This window comes from Cajanus cajan, chromosome 10, assembly GCF_000230855.2.
Source record: "Cajanus cajan strain Asha chromosome 10, NIPB_CcT2T_4, whole genome shotgun sequence".
NCBI classification, from domain to species: domain Eukaryota; kingdom Viridiplantae; phylum Streptophyta; class Magnoliopsida; order Fabales; family Fabaceae; genus Cajanus; species Cajanus cajan.
In genome coordinates, this window is record NC_138526.1 from 45,833,520 (window position 1) to 45,851,183 (window position 17,664).

At 28.8% G+C, this 17,664-nt stretch overlaps 2 protein-coding genes across 2 annotated transcripts; both read right to left on the reverse strand.

Moving 5' to 3' along the window:
• Positions 1-4,359: 4,359 nt before the first annotated feature.
• On the reverse strand, positions 4,360-7,634 carry LOC109817335 (uncharacterized). The gene is made up of 2 exons (XM_020382566.3): positions 7,417-7,634; positions 4,360-4,971 (listed from the first exon to the last, which is right to left on the reverse strand). The coding sequence occupies exons 1-2, from the start codon at positions 7,547-7,549 to the stop codon at positions 4,583-4,585; spliced, it is 522 nt and encodes a 173-aa protein (XP_020238155.1). The 5' UTR covers positions 7,550-7,634; the 3' UTR covers positions 4,360-4,582.
• A 5,780-nt stretch (positions 7,635-13,414) lies between these two features.
• Positions 13,415-16,284, reverse strand: LOC109817332 (protein S40-7). The gene is made up of 2 exons (XM_020382562.3): positions 15,471-16,284; positions 13,415-13,723 (listed from the first exon to the last, which is right to left on the reverse strand). Exons 1-2 carry the CDS (start codon positions 16,134-16,136, stop codon positions 13,712-13,714), a joined length of 678 nt encoding a protein of 225 aa, XP_020238151.2. The 5' UTR covers positions 16,137-16,284; the 3' UTR covers positions 13,415-13,711.
• Between the last annotated feature and the right edge of the window lie 1,380 nt (positions 16,285-17,664).

Genomic DNA, 17,664 nt, shown 5'->3' on the forward strand with positions numbered 1-17,664 from the left:
TATTAATTAAGAAAAATAAATGATATAAAACATGCACTTTAATTGGTCATATATATATATATATATGAATAATAATAAAGAAAGATAAATAGTATAAAGATAATTTTAAAAATATATATAAATAAGAAAAATTTATTATTATCAATTAAATTAATTATTTTTCTAAATTTTGGTGAATCGGGTAATTAGATCTTTTATGGAGGAACGAAGGTAATATATATGTGTGCGAAATAGAAGAATATTTATTAACTGAATAACAAATAAGTAAATTTATTTTTAATATTATAATATTTAATAGTTCTCTGAAAAAAATATTGAACAGTGGTATTTAATAATAAAAAAAGCTTGCAAAGAATGCATATCATGAGTGGACAATATTGTATTTAGGATTGATTTTGGCATAAATGATAAATCTTAATGCATATTTGGACCTGCGTTAAGGTGTTCCAAATTTATGTCCAACTTGATTTGAACGTAGAAGTGTATGTTTGAAACAACTGTGAAACACACGTAAGCATTTAAATTCACGTAAAAAATGAACAGGTAATTATGTTAGATAGGGTGGTTTGCTTTTGAATTTGTCTTTTGGTGGTGTGAGATTAACGAGTAAGTTGATTGAGGGAATGGTGGGTAGAAGAGAATGAGAAGATTGACTAGAAGTCAAGGTTGAAGTTTGATGAGTAAGATGCATATTCTACGACCCGTGTAGCCCTCGTGTCTGCTGCTTTTTTACTACCCACATCGTAAACATGTTGGTTTATTTAGGGACAACTTTACTATGTTCCCATTTCACTATCTCCTCCTGCAATAAAATAAAACTATATATATATAAAGAGAAAGATTTTTTTATTCTAGAAATAAATCAATCTAAACTTATTTCATTTAATAATTTATGTTTTACATCAAATTTTGATAATTTAACCGTTGAATTTAAAATTTTTATTCTATAGATCAAGTTAGCAAATTTAAAAATGAAAATAAAAATCAATTAATACTTTGTTTCATTAATTAAAACCAACATATAAAATGATTTTATAATTATCTGTTAATTTAAATTAATGAAACAAAGTATTAAATAATTTGGTAATATAATTTTCTCTTCATATTTTAACTACTTTCTTGTATCATATTAATTATTTAATAGAAGTGTAAAAATACAATTTTAAGACCTATAAAATGTGGAGTGAAAAAATATTTATAATATTAATTTGATCTAACAAAAGGTGAGAGATCTAATTTCTATTTTGTTTATTCACCAGTTTCAAATGTCCACAATATTTCTAATCAACTACCTAACACAAGTACAAAATTATAACTGACAAAAAAATAAATAAAAAATTAATTATTATTATACCCTCTAGATTTCTAATTGACTGAATGGATTGAGTATAAACTCTTTGCACTGTTAATATCCGACTGAGTAAGCAGAATTCAGGGTCACTCATAAATTTTTTAAGATTAATTAAGACAGTAATTTTCATGATCTTGCACATATTTGATTATGATTATAAATTTAATTTATAGGCTCATTATGAGAAATAAAATCAAGGCTTATTTCAAGGGATTAGGATCAAAGAAAAATATTTATATCCTTAATATGACACACATATATATAAAGGAAAAAGAGTTTTTACTAAAAAAAGGTTACACTCATCGAATATTCTAGGTCAAAACAACGACTAAGTTCTCTTAGAGTTCATGTCATTAGGGGTTCTTTGACTACTATCCTTTTACTGGAACAATTATTAATTTAGAAATTGAAAGGTAGAATTTCTCTTAAAAAAAATGATTTTTAAAGTGACGTGATTTAGATTTATATTCCATATTTTTTTGAGAAAACAAAAAAGTTTTGTTTGGTCGTTTACTAATAATACCTTTTCATTTTTACCATAAAATTCATATTCCTAATTATGGGTACAAGCTACATGCGGTAAAAAAGGATGGCTCATGATATATACATTTTTTTTTATAATAATTACACATCTTTTATTTTATTTTTAAAAATCCAAAAATATTCATATATATTTTTTAATTTTTTATTTTTATACCTCCAATTTTCAATTTAATTACTACTTTTTTTTCACGCATCTCTTTTCTTCTCTCTTTCAGTTTTCACATGCATCCTTTTGTCTTCTTCAATTTTCTACCTATTTTAATGTGTAGTTTTAGTTCTCTCGATTTTTACATTACTTTCTTATTTTCTCACCTCTTTCACTTTTTCACATCCACCCAAATCGTAGAACTGGTACGCGACAACATCGTGAGTACGTACAACTTCCTCGACAATTTCTACTGAACTAAACATATATTTTTTTCTTCCAACACTTTATTTCCTTTCACCCCCTCCAAAAACCTTAACATTTAGTTTAGTGTTATGAAAAAGACATTTTCATTATTTCGAAGTACTGTGCGGGATAGGGAAATTAATGTTTCGGAAATAACCATTGGAAATGTGTTATTTTGCATACTTCCTAAAAGTACTTTTCAGAACAAAAAATTTTCGTGTTTCAAAAAGTATTTTTCGGAAGTAAGTAAAATTATACTTTCAAAAAGTATTTTTTGAAATAGTAAAGTTAATGTTTCGAAAAGTACTTTTTAAAAGTGTGTTATTTTACATAATTCTGGAAAGTACTTTTCGAAATATTGAATTTTATTATTTTGGAATAATGTGAAATAACATACTTTTGAAATGTATTTTTTGAAACATTAACTTTCTAAAACATTAATTTTAATATTTCAAAAAGTACTTTTTGGAAGTATGTTGTTTTACATTATTCTAGAAATTACTTTCTAGAACAATAATTTAGTATTCCAAATATTACTTTCTGGAAGTATGTTAAAAACTTAATTTTGAAACATGCTTTCGATAAAATTATTATTCTAAAAACCACTTTCTGAAATACTAAAATTATTTGATGTTGTGTTTTAGACGTGTAAATCAGAGAAGTGCTTGAAGAAAAAATGCACATTTGACTCGATACTTTTGACACTGTCGAGAAAGCCATATATATGTGCCTTTAATGTTGTTAAAAACTAGTTCTATGTTTTAGGTGTGTATGAAAATTAAAAGTGGTAAAAGATAATAGTGAGAAAATTGAAAGAGAAAAAAAGAAGAGAATAATGTAAAACTAAAAGAATTAAAATTATCTATCGAAATAGGTGGAAGACCTAGGAGGAAAGGTATGGAGATGTGTGCAAATACAAGGGAAGGAGATGTGTGAAAAAAAATTTAAATTAAATGTTGTAAATGTAAACTTAAAAAATTAAAAATTATAAAAATTAATGATATTTTAAAATTTTAGTTAACTTTTTTAAAAAAAAAAAAAAGATGTGTATTTATAAAAAAAAGGAGACGTATATATCATGAGTAGAAAAAGACACGGGTGATGATATATACACCTCCTATTTTTTATAAATACACCTCCAATCTCTTTTTTTAAAATAAAATTTCTAAAATATCCTTCTAACTAAATATGATTTATGTTGATGGAAACGTTAATTTTAGCATTCTGGAAAGTATTTTCCGGAATAGTAAAATTATTATTCCGGAAAGCGTTTTCCGGATGTGTGGTTCTTATATAATTCCGGAAAGTTCTTTCCGGAACATTAAATTAAGTATTCCGAAAAATATTTTCCGGAATTATGTAACAAGCACACTTCCGGATTTATTATTTTTCTAATTTATAATTTTTCAGATTCACACCTCTCTTCTCACTGTTCTTCTTTCTTCTTTGTGCATCCCGTTTCTTCTTCTTTACTTTTTTCTTCGCACCTCCATACCTCCCCTTCTTCCCTTTTCAATTTCTGCATTATTCTCTTCCCTTTTTAGTTTTGTTATAAGTTGTAAGCGGGTTCAGTATCGAAGGGAAATGTGTCAAACCATATGCATTTTTTCTTTCAAGTAATTCTTCTCATTATTTGTTCTGAAAAGTGTTTTCCAAAATAATAAAGCTTTTGTTCCGGAAAGTATATTTAGAAATAGTAAATTTTTTATTCTGGAAAGTATTTTCCGAAAGTGTGCTTGTTACATAATTCTGAAAAATATTTTCCAGAATACTAAATTTAATGTTCCAGAAAGAACTTTCCGGAATTATATAAGAAATACATTTCTGGAAAATGCTTTCCGGAACAATAATTTTACTATTCCGAAAAATACTTTCCGAAATGCTAAAATTAACGTTTCTATCAACATAATCATATTTAGTTAGAAGAATATTTTAAAAATTTTATTTTAAAAAAAGAGATTAGAAATATATTTATAAAAAATAGGAGGTGTATATATCATCACCCAAAAGACAGAGGAGGATGTGAGCCCATAAAGGCCCACACGGAAAGATTATGTTTGTTTGGACCAGAAACTAACAAGAGCAAGCAATGCGGTTTTTCATTAAAGTGATTACATATACCGAGAATATAGTGCTTTCATATGAATATCATAACATAGTGCTACCACAACTGCATATGCAACTTTCATGTTATTTATTACACACATGACATGACGCATATGGACACCTAAAATACCAAACCATACAACAGTATATATTTTTGTTCATTCCTAGGGATTATGTTACTGTAGAAGAAACTAAGGTATTCCGATGATGGGGAAGAAAGGAACATAGTAGCTACTTGGTGGCAAACCCCATTCCGGAGGCAGAGGAAGATCAAAGGTTTTGGATGAAGCGAAGACGTTGGCATCCTTATTGCATTCTGTGTTTTGAGGACAGGATGTGAAGAAAGTAAGAGGAGTGGAGATGGTGTAAGTGTTCTTGTCATTTCCCTTTACAATTTGGGAGAGTTGGTCTTTGTTAGAGGCATAAACCTGATCTGGCCCTCCAACAAGTTTAGCAAAGCAGTTCGAAGAGGGAGGGTTTGTTTGGTCTGAGGGAAGTTTCACTTTGAAGAAGCCGTTATCTTCTGTGGTCGCCACAGCCACCTTTTTCACACCTTCACACTTCACTGAGACCTTCATGCCTGAAAACATCAAACACTTGCACAATCAAGCGTATGTATCTTATTCCCATGTTTCAGAATAATTATTAGAGCTATTAATAAAAATTTAAATTTATAATTTTCTGGCTTTTTTTTATAAATAAAATTATATATAGTATGAAGATAAATTTGTTTTAATCCTCAAATTTTAATTTTTTTTCTTTCTATAATGTGAAAAAAAAAATACTTTAATATTTTTCTATTCAAACGTTATTAGTACGTGAATCTCACTTAATAAAACATGCTTATTCTTATAACATAAATTCACGTAATATCTTTATTAGTGATAACAATTAATTAGACAATGTTACACAATTTGACTTAATATGTGCTAATTAGTTTGCTGTATGTAATTTTTAGGAACTAAAATATTTATTTAAAAAATTATATATAAAGACTAATTTTAAATTTGTGAAAAAATAAATTGATTCAAATTCGAGGACTACAAAACAATCCTTATTACGAATGTAAAGGTTTTGTTCTTTGTCATTTTATCACATTAAGAAGAGTAATTTATTATATATATATATATATATATATATATATATATATATTATTTAAATGATACCGATATAATTTTTTTATCAATTATTATATTATTTAATAATTTTATATTAGATATGAATTTTGTTGATTTAATTGTTGAATTATAATTTTATATTATCTTATATATTTATATCAATTTTTGTTAAAATTAAACAATAATTTAAAAATAATTAAATTATTTATATTTTAATATACTTTGATATATATGATTTAGGAGTGAAAATTTTTTAATCTAACAAATTTTTTAAAATAATTATTTAATTAAAATTATTAAGTGGTGTAATAATTAATAAAAATTATATTAATGTCATTTGATTTTCTCTCTTTTTCTTTCTTTCTTTTTCTCTCTCTATATATATACCATTAATTATATAAATGTGATATCCCTCTTTATAACTATTTTTAATTTTTACTTTCAATTGAAATATTATATCCTTCAAATACTTAGGAAAAGTAGTAATTAAGAGGTTTTTTTTTTTCCAATTAATAAATAATGTATTCTCTCATATGATTAATAATTTTTTCACACTATTCTAATAACACTATCATCTCATTTCTTATAATTTTTTAAAAACTCTAAAGCGATCAAAAAATTTCTTCCACTTTTCAAAAATTACCCACTTTATTATTTTTTATGTATTAAAAAAATTAATAGATACAAAATATATGCATCTCTCCATATAAAATATATATATATATATATATATATATATATATATATATTGAAAAACTAGATTTAAATTCTACAACCATATATAAATAATCTAGATTTAATATTAAATGATCACTTAAAAAGTCAAGTAACATTTTAAAAATCTTATATGACTTGATTGTTTTAATCTTGATCATTTATGATAAAATTTAATAATCAACCATTATTCGATTTGCTCTAAAAAAACTCTCTCACTAAATTTAATAACAAATGATTATTCATGTTAGACTCTACCGATGTTGACGCAAAATAAAAATAAAATCATTTTAATGCCTAAAAAGCCTCTAAAAATTTGATTTTAATCCTATTGACGTAGACATCATGGCACTTAACGTGTCACCCATTATCTGGTATGTCACTAGAGCCTTTTAACAATTGTAGATTAAGTGTATGTTTATTTTTCAGTTACTTCCAACTGAACACTAATTCAACATCCACCTTCCTTTTACGTTTTTTTCCTTGTAGGATGAGAAAAGTTCATAACGGCGTTCAAAAGGAGAAACAAACACACCCTAACTCGTTTAATGAAATGCAAATTCCAAGACTTTTTGTAATTTTCCTTCTTCCATAGACTAATTTGTCATTCACTCACACTTTTAGAGACAAATTTGGTGATTCACTCGTTTATTTGAATTGTCAGTTAATATTTATTCTTCAAACACTTTGAGGTCACACATGACACACAAACACTGCTACTCACCCCTACAAAAGTTCTCTTGCATGAATTGTACAGTGCTCTTTTGCGAAAGAAACAGCAAACAAACAAACAGTCTGAATTGAACAAATACAAGGAAACTAATAAAGGTGAATTTGAAAAAAGTAATTAGTTAGCATCACTATAAAAAAAATTGTCTTGCAATTATACACACCCCACTTTATAGTAACAATTGTTACTAAAAGTAATTTCAATAGTGATATTTTCATAATTGTTAAAAAATATAGTATAAATTATAATAATATATAATATATGTTGTTAAATTTTATTTAAAATAAATATATTAAAATTATGTTCGAGTATATATTAATAAAATTATGTTTACATATATTATATTTATAATAACCTTTTTTTATAATAATATCTTTTCGTAGTATTTCATACGTGTTCATTACTTTCAGGATCCTTATCTAAAGTTCGATAATGGATACAAGAGTTGAGAATGGGTACAAACCAGATAAATCGTAGTGGTGAGTGCAGTCAGTGCAAGAGACTTTGCCCTCTACCGTTTGGCATGCTGAGGGGCTAATTCTGGCTACAGCTAATGCCAAAACAAGTGCTGACATCGTAACTTGACCAAACGCCATCACCTATATATATATGGAAGCAACAAGCATTCAAGCAAGCAATATTAATATCAGATATGAAAAGCTAGAGAACTTGTAAGAGATGAAGATAATTTGAAGCTTATATATAGTGGCATGGCAGCTTCAGACAAACATATTAAATGTGGGGTTCTAGAGCTGTTAAAGTAGTTGGTATCACCAACTGTGTAGTTATTTATGGTTTATCGAGTGAAGTCCTGCTTAGTCTGCATTACTTCAAAATATCCAAATAATTATTTTAACAACACAAGATTATAGCTACATAAGAAGAGAAAATAGAGTATACAGTTTAAAAACTCTTTATGCTGTCATTTAATCACCAACAATAATATAATTCTCTTAGTTCAGTAGTAAAGCTTATGTACAAACTTTGATTATGGTTAATTACAACTGCTATTTCTAACGAGATCTAGATTTTCAAACTTGAAGGTTAATTTGTAGTCTTGCCTAATATGCCTATCTAGTGAATATTACCAAACTTGATCACATGTTTTTTATTTTTATCTTTATCTTTATTCTATTTCTATTTTTTTTTCCATATCGTTTAACAGTAAATAAGTGTTCATTCATCGTTTTTTTCTTTCTTAAATGAGTGTATGTATATATATAATAAGATCAGCAATAGATACCTATCTAGACACGTTTTTTTGTAGGTTCTAATAATTCTCTAGATACTACGTGATAAAGTAACCTGCTTGAAAAATAAATTAAATTAGATTTTTAAGTGGCTGAACACGTGTTATACAAATTGATGAGTTAGGTCTAACTTTGCAACGAATTATTATACTTTTCTCTTTGGAAAAGGTGACTATTTTTAAAACAGATAATGCTTTTCCGTGACTAATTCAGCTTCTAATTACAGTCGGCATATATAGGTTTATCCGATACCAACATATTGGCTATGCTGAGCATATTTTAAAACCTCTATATGCTGAATATTAAAACTAATATATCTCGAGACCAATTCTTGAATGAGTGTCATATTGTTAAATGAGTAATTAACTTTTTAATATTAAAAGATGGTAGTTCAAGATTATATATATATATATAGGGAATGCTTTCATTTATTTTTTTTATTAAATAGAAATTTAATAGGAGAGAAAAATGACCTAGAGAATAAAATTAATAAGAGAGAAAATATTTTATTTTTATTTAAAATTAAATTATTATAATATCATTTGTACGAATTAATCAAATAAAAAAAATGAGTGATTTTTTTATCCTAAAATTTTGGTGTAGATTACTAACATACTCTCACTAAAAAATAGGTAAGAGTATATTAGCATTCCCATATATATATATATATATATATATATATATATATATATATATATATATATATTATTGGTAACACCGTGATTAGTATATAAAATGAACTTCTATTATTTATCAACATTCTTTTAGAATAAAACATGTTATAAAAATATTCATTTTATATATATTTACGGTTTAACATTTTTAATTGAAAAGATTAAATTTTAACTGCAGGGTTATATATACAGGTTCTTAATTATCTTTTTTTATTTTTTCTCAAATTTAATTGATTGATTTTCTATTCCATCAGTTTTTTGGGTTGTCTGTACCAAATTTGATTGATTCTCAATTCAATCAGTTGAACTGATCAATTAATCCAATTTTAATAACTATATTTGCAACTAATTAAATAAAAAAAAAATGGGGACAAAAAAGTAATTAGGATATGTATAATTAATGCCTAGTTCAAGTGCACCGATCTCGCTCTATTATTAAGTAGGATAAAGTAGGTTTTGTTGTAACAAATCTCCTGATAGAAGGAATTAGTAACAGCCACTAATTAACTTAGAACTTCAACATGAGAGCATTCATTTCAACGTTCTTATGTTCTCTAGAATGGCAGGTGCACTATCTTGCCCTAAATATTAATGAACCATAATTGGTTGGTTATGGGTCATCATCGTCTCTTTCATGTACACCCAAATAAGATTAACATAGTATATATAATTATACTCTTTAAATTGAGAAGTTTGATCTCATATAAGATAATACTACTACTATTTATCAAGAGAAGTTAATTTCTTAAACGAGTCTTAAATATCAAGATTTTAGGGTTTAGGGTTTAATTTTTGACCGGAAAATATTTTGAACAAAAAATAATTGAGACCTATAAATAAATCATAAAGATTATTTAAATTATAAGTACCATATTTAAAAAAAAAAATAGTTTTTCTTTTCTCGTTACACAACTGGAAATTAAAAAAAAAAAAACATTGTGATTCCCAGCAAGAGTGGGGAAGTGTGATAACTGCATACCAAGGATGCTCATTCACAACCTCCTCCATGGTTCTTATTGGTTTCTTTCTCCTATTTCTCACAATACTAACAATTATACACTTTATTATTCTCACTTGTGCCTCTATGTAGTATGTATTCAACATGTTAATAATCATCTGACATATGATTAGAGACTAATTTTGTTCAAATCGTAGAGATCATAAAAGCAAGTTTTGTCTCTTTTAAGAAACTCTTTTACATACGTACGTATGATAAAAAAAATCAAAATTTTGTTAACAAGTCTAGGAATTTAGCTATCAACCAAGTGAACTACAGCTCATTGGTTATCCGCTTGTGATATTGATCATTGAAATTCAACTAAAATTTTGTTGGGAGATTTTAATTGAATGCTTTCACGTGGAAAATTTTGTTTCCATTTACCAAATGAGTGCCGGCTATAGGGCACCTTTACCACCACCAACATTTACACAAGTAGTTATTTTCACTTTTCCGCTGTTTCTCTCAACTGCATATATGAAACTCCAACAATTATACTCACAACTTCTTGTGGATCCAATTATTGAAAAGGAGAAAGTTGCTATTTGGCACGAAAAAGTGGTAATTTTTTTTGGTAAAATATAGTTCATTGCCAAAGATAAACTCGTGACCAATCAAGGTGTAACGAAATAAAAGGTTTTTTTAGAATTAAATGTTTTACGCCTCAGTTTCTTAATCAAACATTCGGAAGCTACGATCTCCTAACTTTAAACTTTCTCTATAAGTGTTATAATTTTTTTATATTCAATTACGTACATTAAGAGAAAATAGTATACGCCCTCACTATATGAAATGTTTTTATATTGACATCCAAGCACACTTTGTCATACATGATAACTTTTTTAAATTTATTAATAACCATCTTGAAAATTATATATCTACTATTATTTCTAAAAGATTACAATATAGTTTTTTTAGCATGAACAATTCATGGAAATTAAAGTTACATTAACCATTAGTGTTTCTAATTTGTAATACAATATTTGATTATAAATCAAAATTTTCATTTTGTATGTATATATATTATTTGTAAGAAATAATTTTGCTTGTGGAACGATCCAAATTTATGTGGGCATGCACCTCTTACTTTGTATAATGATAATTAATTTTCTAACAAACATTTTAATTAAAGACATATATTTAGCTTAAACATGCAATGCTTCAAGAGAAGCGAACTCATTGTAATGGTTAAGAAGGGTTGTGTAACTCATGAATGGAGCAACTTTTGGATTTCATATAAACAAGCTAAGAAAGAGGGTTTGTTGGCACATTGATGATGATAGGGCATTTGAAGTGCAGAACGTGAGATAGAGAATAAAGTGTTTATTTAGAAATGTATTACGGAAGCAGGTAGCTACTCCACCGCAGAAGTAGTAAATGAAGCAAACGGAATTGTTGTAATCAAATCAAGGAATTATTGGAATGAGGCATTAAGAGAAGAAAGGATCACTCAATATGGCAATGTCAATGTGTAAAGTGGGGACACAAAATGTTATAATATGCATGGCATGATGAGAAGATTTAGCACCGTAAAGAAAAAACGAAAATCACCCGGTTTTAGTCATTAAAAGTGTTCGGCAAACTAATAATAAGTTGTTTATATATCTTAAGTAACCTGATCGAAAATTCAATTTCTAAATTGTGTCTATGGAATAATATTTATGAGAAGAACCCAGTGCCTTAAATGAGTTTTATTAATACTTGAATAAATTAGTCTTCACCTCTTGAATAAGAGATACTTGGATTAAAAAAAAAGTATTAAATTCCTGCAACTTAACTATAGATGGAGTTGTGATTGTGACAGAATGAATGCCTGCCCCATACCACTAGATGCTCAATCTTGCATGGATGTATAGAAGCCATGCTTATCATCTAGCAAACTGAGATACAGTCTCTTAAATTAATGTTTCTAATGTTGGTTTATCTTTTAATCATATTTTCTTAGTTTCTTTCGTGTCATAATACTATCGAGAAAAAGATTTTTAAAATTGATTGTTTGATAAATTTTAAAAGAGTTGATTTTGTAAATCTTGACTTTTAAAATTAATTATTTTATAATTAATTTAAAAGTCCAACATAGTTTCTGTGTTATAAAATAATTGACCATAAAATTAGTTATTAATTTTTATCAGAGACCATGAGTACATATAATATCATGTTAAAATTAGGATTTGAATATTGATAAATATCTTAAACTATTAATTTTCTTAATTTATGTTTAAAAACTTTTAAATTATGGTCATTGTGATACGGAAGAAATAATAGTTGATATTAGTCATGAAGCATTGGGAAAGAGGCTCATTAATTTGCACGATTGAGTTGCGCCATTGTTGTGGCTTGAGTGAGGGAATTAGCATCATGGATTGTTTTGCGCCCTAGGAACATTTTTATCTATATAATAACATCGTGGATTGTTTAAAAGGGGTATACTTTTTTAACTCGTAAAGGCACTGGTTTTTTATGGAACCTCTAATGTATGCAAACATCACATTGTATCTTTTTATTTGGCAGTTGGCACACAATGAGCTTCACATGCAAACCGACTGATTTCTTCTCTATCAGAAAACGAGGTAAGAAGGTTGCATTAAGCTTAAGCATAACCTTATGCTAATGTTAAGACTTAAGAGGGTGACTCATGCTAAGTAATTTTAGCTGAATGCAAGCCATAGCCGAGAAAGATTTTGGATGCTACAAGAGTCAAAAGATTTAGGATTTAATACATTCATCATAAAAATTTCTGATTCAAAGACACACCAGAACTCATAATAGAAAAATACATAAGTAGTAACCTGTATATATGTTGTTTAAGATAAATATTTTTCGTATAATTAAAATTATGTAAACAAATATTTGAATCTATTATATTATAATAAAAATATAATTTCGTTTTAAATTAAATTGTAATATTAATTTTTAATCTAATAAAACATAGAATTTACTCATTTTTATTGATTTAAAATTTTTCTAAATCTTAATTTCTCATGATTTTATATTATTTTATCATTCAAGATATTATATAATATTAAAATACAAATTTAATTACTACCAATTTGACCAGTTTAACTATGAATTAATAAATTGTGAATCAGTGCTTTCACCAATTTCATTGTGAATCCAGTTTTTAAAACATTGGTCTTAGACGTACATCCCCCAAGAAAAGAAAAATATTATTAAAAATGTCTGAAGAAAGTGAGACTTTCTTTTTAAATCACGTAATCTAATTTTAATATAAATATGTGTTAAGAATACAAACAGTACATCAAAATTAAATTCATAATAGCAATAGCTTTTATATGATAAAAACCAAATTTACAATATATTCTAAAAATTTAAGTGTTAAAATTTAAAAAATGAAATGCAAAAGTTATTTCATAAACATAAACTCGAAAAATTACCAAAACCATAAATTGTAAAAAGAAAATTTTAAATATCGTACTCAAAGACAAATGAGGAAAAAGACGACCAAAGTGCAAGAAACTCCATTCTGCTCCAACAGAAGGTAGTATTTAATTTAGTTCCGTTTGCCCAAACACCCTGATAGAACCCAAAATTGCTTGAAATAAATGGAATGAATATCCTTACAAGTTACAAAGGTCTTGCCTATTCTAGATAAGACAATTAAGTGATATATTCGTTCATTTGTGGGAATGACCCGTGTACAAAATAATCCAACAACCATATTACATCTTGCAGAGTCTAAATAAAATCTGAATCTTTCGCTAAGCTACCCACGTATCATCTACCATCGAATTGCTCTGCTGTGTATATTACTTCATTTATTCCAAGATAGTATGGTGGCTAATCAAGTACTTTTCATCACACAAACATATGACTTGGCTAAAATATCATCTGTATATGAACATCAAAAATTAACAAAGGAAAGCCAAAGATCCTTGTGATGCATTTGACTTGGTAAAATATGAACAAGTACTGAAAAAAAAAGATAAAGTAAAGGACAGAAGTCTAAATATTTGTTCTTTAGAAAAACAAGAGACGACTAGTCCCACCTGCAACTCCAAAAGTCAAAATACCTAGCAATTTGATCAGACACCGCAACTGTTAACAACTAGCAAGACAATTAGGATTATACATACTGCCTAGCATAACGCCCTGCTCTATTTCCACAACTAATTCTTTTGTGCGTTGACCACCATATAACAAAAGATTGTGATGTTTATACTATGCTTTTATTTTAATCGATCAAAACACAGGGTAGTGGATATGCATGAATGAAATACATATATGGAAATAGCCATTACTCAATAAAAACTAAAATAAGTGGATTGGAAGGAGAAGAACCAGAAGATACTGTAGATAAGTTACATACATTGGGTATGTGTCATAACTTTCACAAATAAAGACGTGTTAGTCAAACTTATTTTAGTGATTTAGATAAAAGAAGTACAAGACCTCACATATTTGAGGGTTCAAAGAATCCATCACATCCAGTCCCAAAGGATGAATTGTCGGTTTATGCCAATTAACGGGAGCATCATCCAAGATATTTAAAAAAAATCATAGAAGACATCTAAAGGAGTAAGGTGGCAAGCCTCATGCAATGCATTGCTGAGGTAAGAAACCAACTCATCATCTTCCTTTCCATCCTCTGTCATTTCCCAATATGCACAAAATGAATACCCCAGTTCATCGCCACTCCTTACCCTAAAGTTTCCACAACCAGATCAACACTAACTCCATGTCCACCGGTTTCTTTCTAGTCTGTCAGACTATAGATCCAAAAAACAAATACCACTAACAACGTAATTATCATAACTCCTCAATCCACTAGAACAAGACCATAACTGCATCCTACTTTTACCACAAAGAAACTTTCAAAGTTTATTTTGAAACAATCACAGCAGATAATCAGGTGATGACAAATCTGTGTGTTTGAATGACCAACATTCCAAAACTGAGCTACCTAATTCCTTGCACAGTCCAGCTCAAGTGTGTGTTTGAAAAACAGTCTGGTATATTTGTTTGGTCCATAGACATATTCACACTATATCAAAAATTGATAATTACGGACTAATTTGTATTTGTGACTTTCACTAATCATACATTATTTTAGGACTAAAATCATCTGGTATAATGCAAAAGGGAATTCTCACTTTCCAAAGCATAAAAATAAGAAGCAAATAGTTGTTGCTTTTATTTGACCGGACGTTTAGAAGCGTTCTAACTGCAATTATTCTTTTTCCTTTATTACCAAACACTACATAGCTTCAACAGGAGTCTGCAAACAATGTGGTTCAAACAAAGACACATCCCAAAAATCCGATACAGTTGATTCATATTGACTCCAAAAACTATCAGCAAACAGCAAAACATCTTCCGATGATTTAAGGGATCGGTGATTTAAAACTGGAAACACATTCATTATTGTATAACACCAATAATCAAGTACTCAGCAATTCCATTATTGATAAGGACTTCAACTTTACAATCAATAGAGGTTTTAGGGTTTTCAAATATCCTAAAAGGTAAACAAACACATCTAAAGAATGAAAATGAAAAAACCGAAAATCCAAAAGCGATTGTTGAATCAATCAAATCAATCAATAAAACCTATTTGACGCCAAACGGCATTGCGAACCTGACGCAAGTCTCTTCCCTTCAGCGTCCTTCCTACTCCTTCGAGAACCGAGTACGCCATCATCGGACTCTGCGCCGCGTTCCGCGCCACAATCTCGTGCGGCGGCAGCATCTCCTCATCCTCCACCGCGTCGCCACCGTCGTCGTCGTCGAAGTCGCGGCGCCTCCGCTGCGGCATGACCGGCACGTTCACCGGCGCGGACTGGTGGAACTTGACGGAGGAGGAGGGAGTCCGGTCCGGCGGAGGCTTGGGGATGGCCGGGATGGGGCGCGAGGAGGAGGAGGAGGAAGAGGAAGAGAGGGAAACGGAGACGGAGGGTTTGTGGTGGAAGAGGTGCGAGCCGTTGGGGGAGAGGTGGTCGTTCTCCGGCAGCGCGGCGAGGATGCCGAAGGCGTCGGGAGGACCGAACGCGAAGGCCTTGTGGTGGTGGTTGTGGTGGTTGGGGATGGAAAAGGAGGAGGAGGAGGAGGAGGAGGGTTCGGTGGAGTCGTGGTCGTTGTGGGAGAAAACGACGTCGTCTTCGATTAGGTCGTCGTCGTCGTCTTCGGTGGCGGGGGCGGGGTAGGGAGGGTTTTGGTTGCGCGGCGCGTGGGTTGGGACGCCGAGGAAGCGCTCCGTGGAGGAGAGGGCGGGTTTGCGGAATCGGGTCGGGCCGTTTAGATCCATTAGAGGTTCGGGTTCGGAGCTAGAGAAAGGTGTGAGGTGAATTTTGAAGGAGATAGATATTCGACACAGAAAAATAATAATGGCTGTGTTTTTTTTTTTCTTTTTTTCTTTTTTCTTTTTTTCTTGTGTGTATTATTGAGTTGAATGGAATCTTGTTAATTGTTATTGGGTATTGTTGGGCGTGGATGCTAAATAATCGATCAACGTGGAAAAACCACAGCACTCGAATGCAACAAACTATGCCTATTTGCCATATTATTTTATTTTCATTATGATATTAATTAATGTAAAATATTAACTATTTTTTTATCTTTAAATTATATATTATTATTTTAAATTAAAATATCTATAGTTAGAAGGTTAATTATTTGTATACATGTTTGTAAAATCTAAATTAATTTTAAATTATTTCTTTGAACTTTAATTCGTGTGTATATTAATACTATCTTAAGAATAGACAGGGGAGGCGCGCATCTCAAGTGTAAACATCAAACGTCAATACGTCATACACACTTCTCTGTTTATTTTATGCAAAAATGTTCATCATACATTCTGAAATTGAGGTATACATTTTTTATTGATCATAAAAATATATAAAAATAATAATAAAGTGAAATGAATTAGAAAAAAAATAAATTTTTTATATATTATTAATTAAGATGAAATAATTGTGTATTAGTTAATTTATGCATTTGTGAATGGTGGCAATATTAGAGATGTAATTGGTTAGAAATTTGTTAGTAAAGGATTTTGTTAGCTTATATAACGCAATACAATCGTATTGTTGACACTTTTTTCATTATCAATGCTGTAATACTTTTTTAGTTTTATCATTTTGTGTACAAAATTAATTAATATTTGATTACATTACTAATCAGTTTAAACATGATCAAATAGATTATATTATTAATCCATTTTCTTTTTGTGAAATATAAAATCACAAGTGGTTGCAACTTACAAGAATTTATAGAAAAGTTATAACAAATATTTTTAATATTACTTAGAAGGGAATAATAATAGTATGTTGAGATTATTAACAAAGACTCATTTAAAAAGATTATTGTACAATTTTTAATCATAAGTAATTTAACTAGTTATAACTATTGAATTAATACTTAGATGTCAGAAATCTTTCGAAAGAAAGTTGCCTGTTAAATAAAAAAAAAATGACTTGTGAAGAAAATTAGAACTCACTCATAATTAAAAAAAAAATGAAAATTAGATCTTGTTATCTACTCATGTCAACCATATATATTTATCATTCGTTACCAAGTATGATAATGTATTGTACATGTAACGTGGCTGAAAAGTAGCCTTACTGAACACAAGCAGTATAGTTGGTAAAAGCCTGAGATCCAAGATTAACAGATAGGCACATTAATAACAAAGTATGAACTAGCTGGTTCCTCTAAAGAAAAGGAATATTATCAAATGTAATTAACTTAATTAAGCTACCGTTTGCAGTTTGTTGGATACACCGCGTACAAGTAATTAACTATTGATGCACAAAACTTGAAACGGTTGGTTT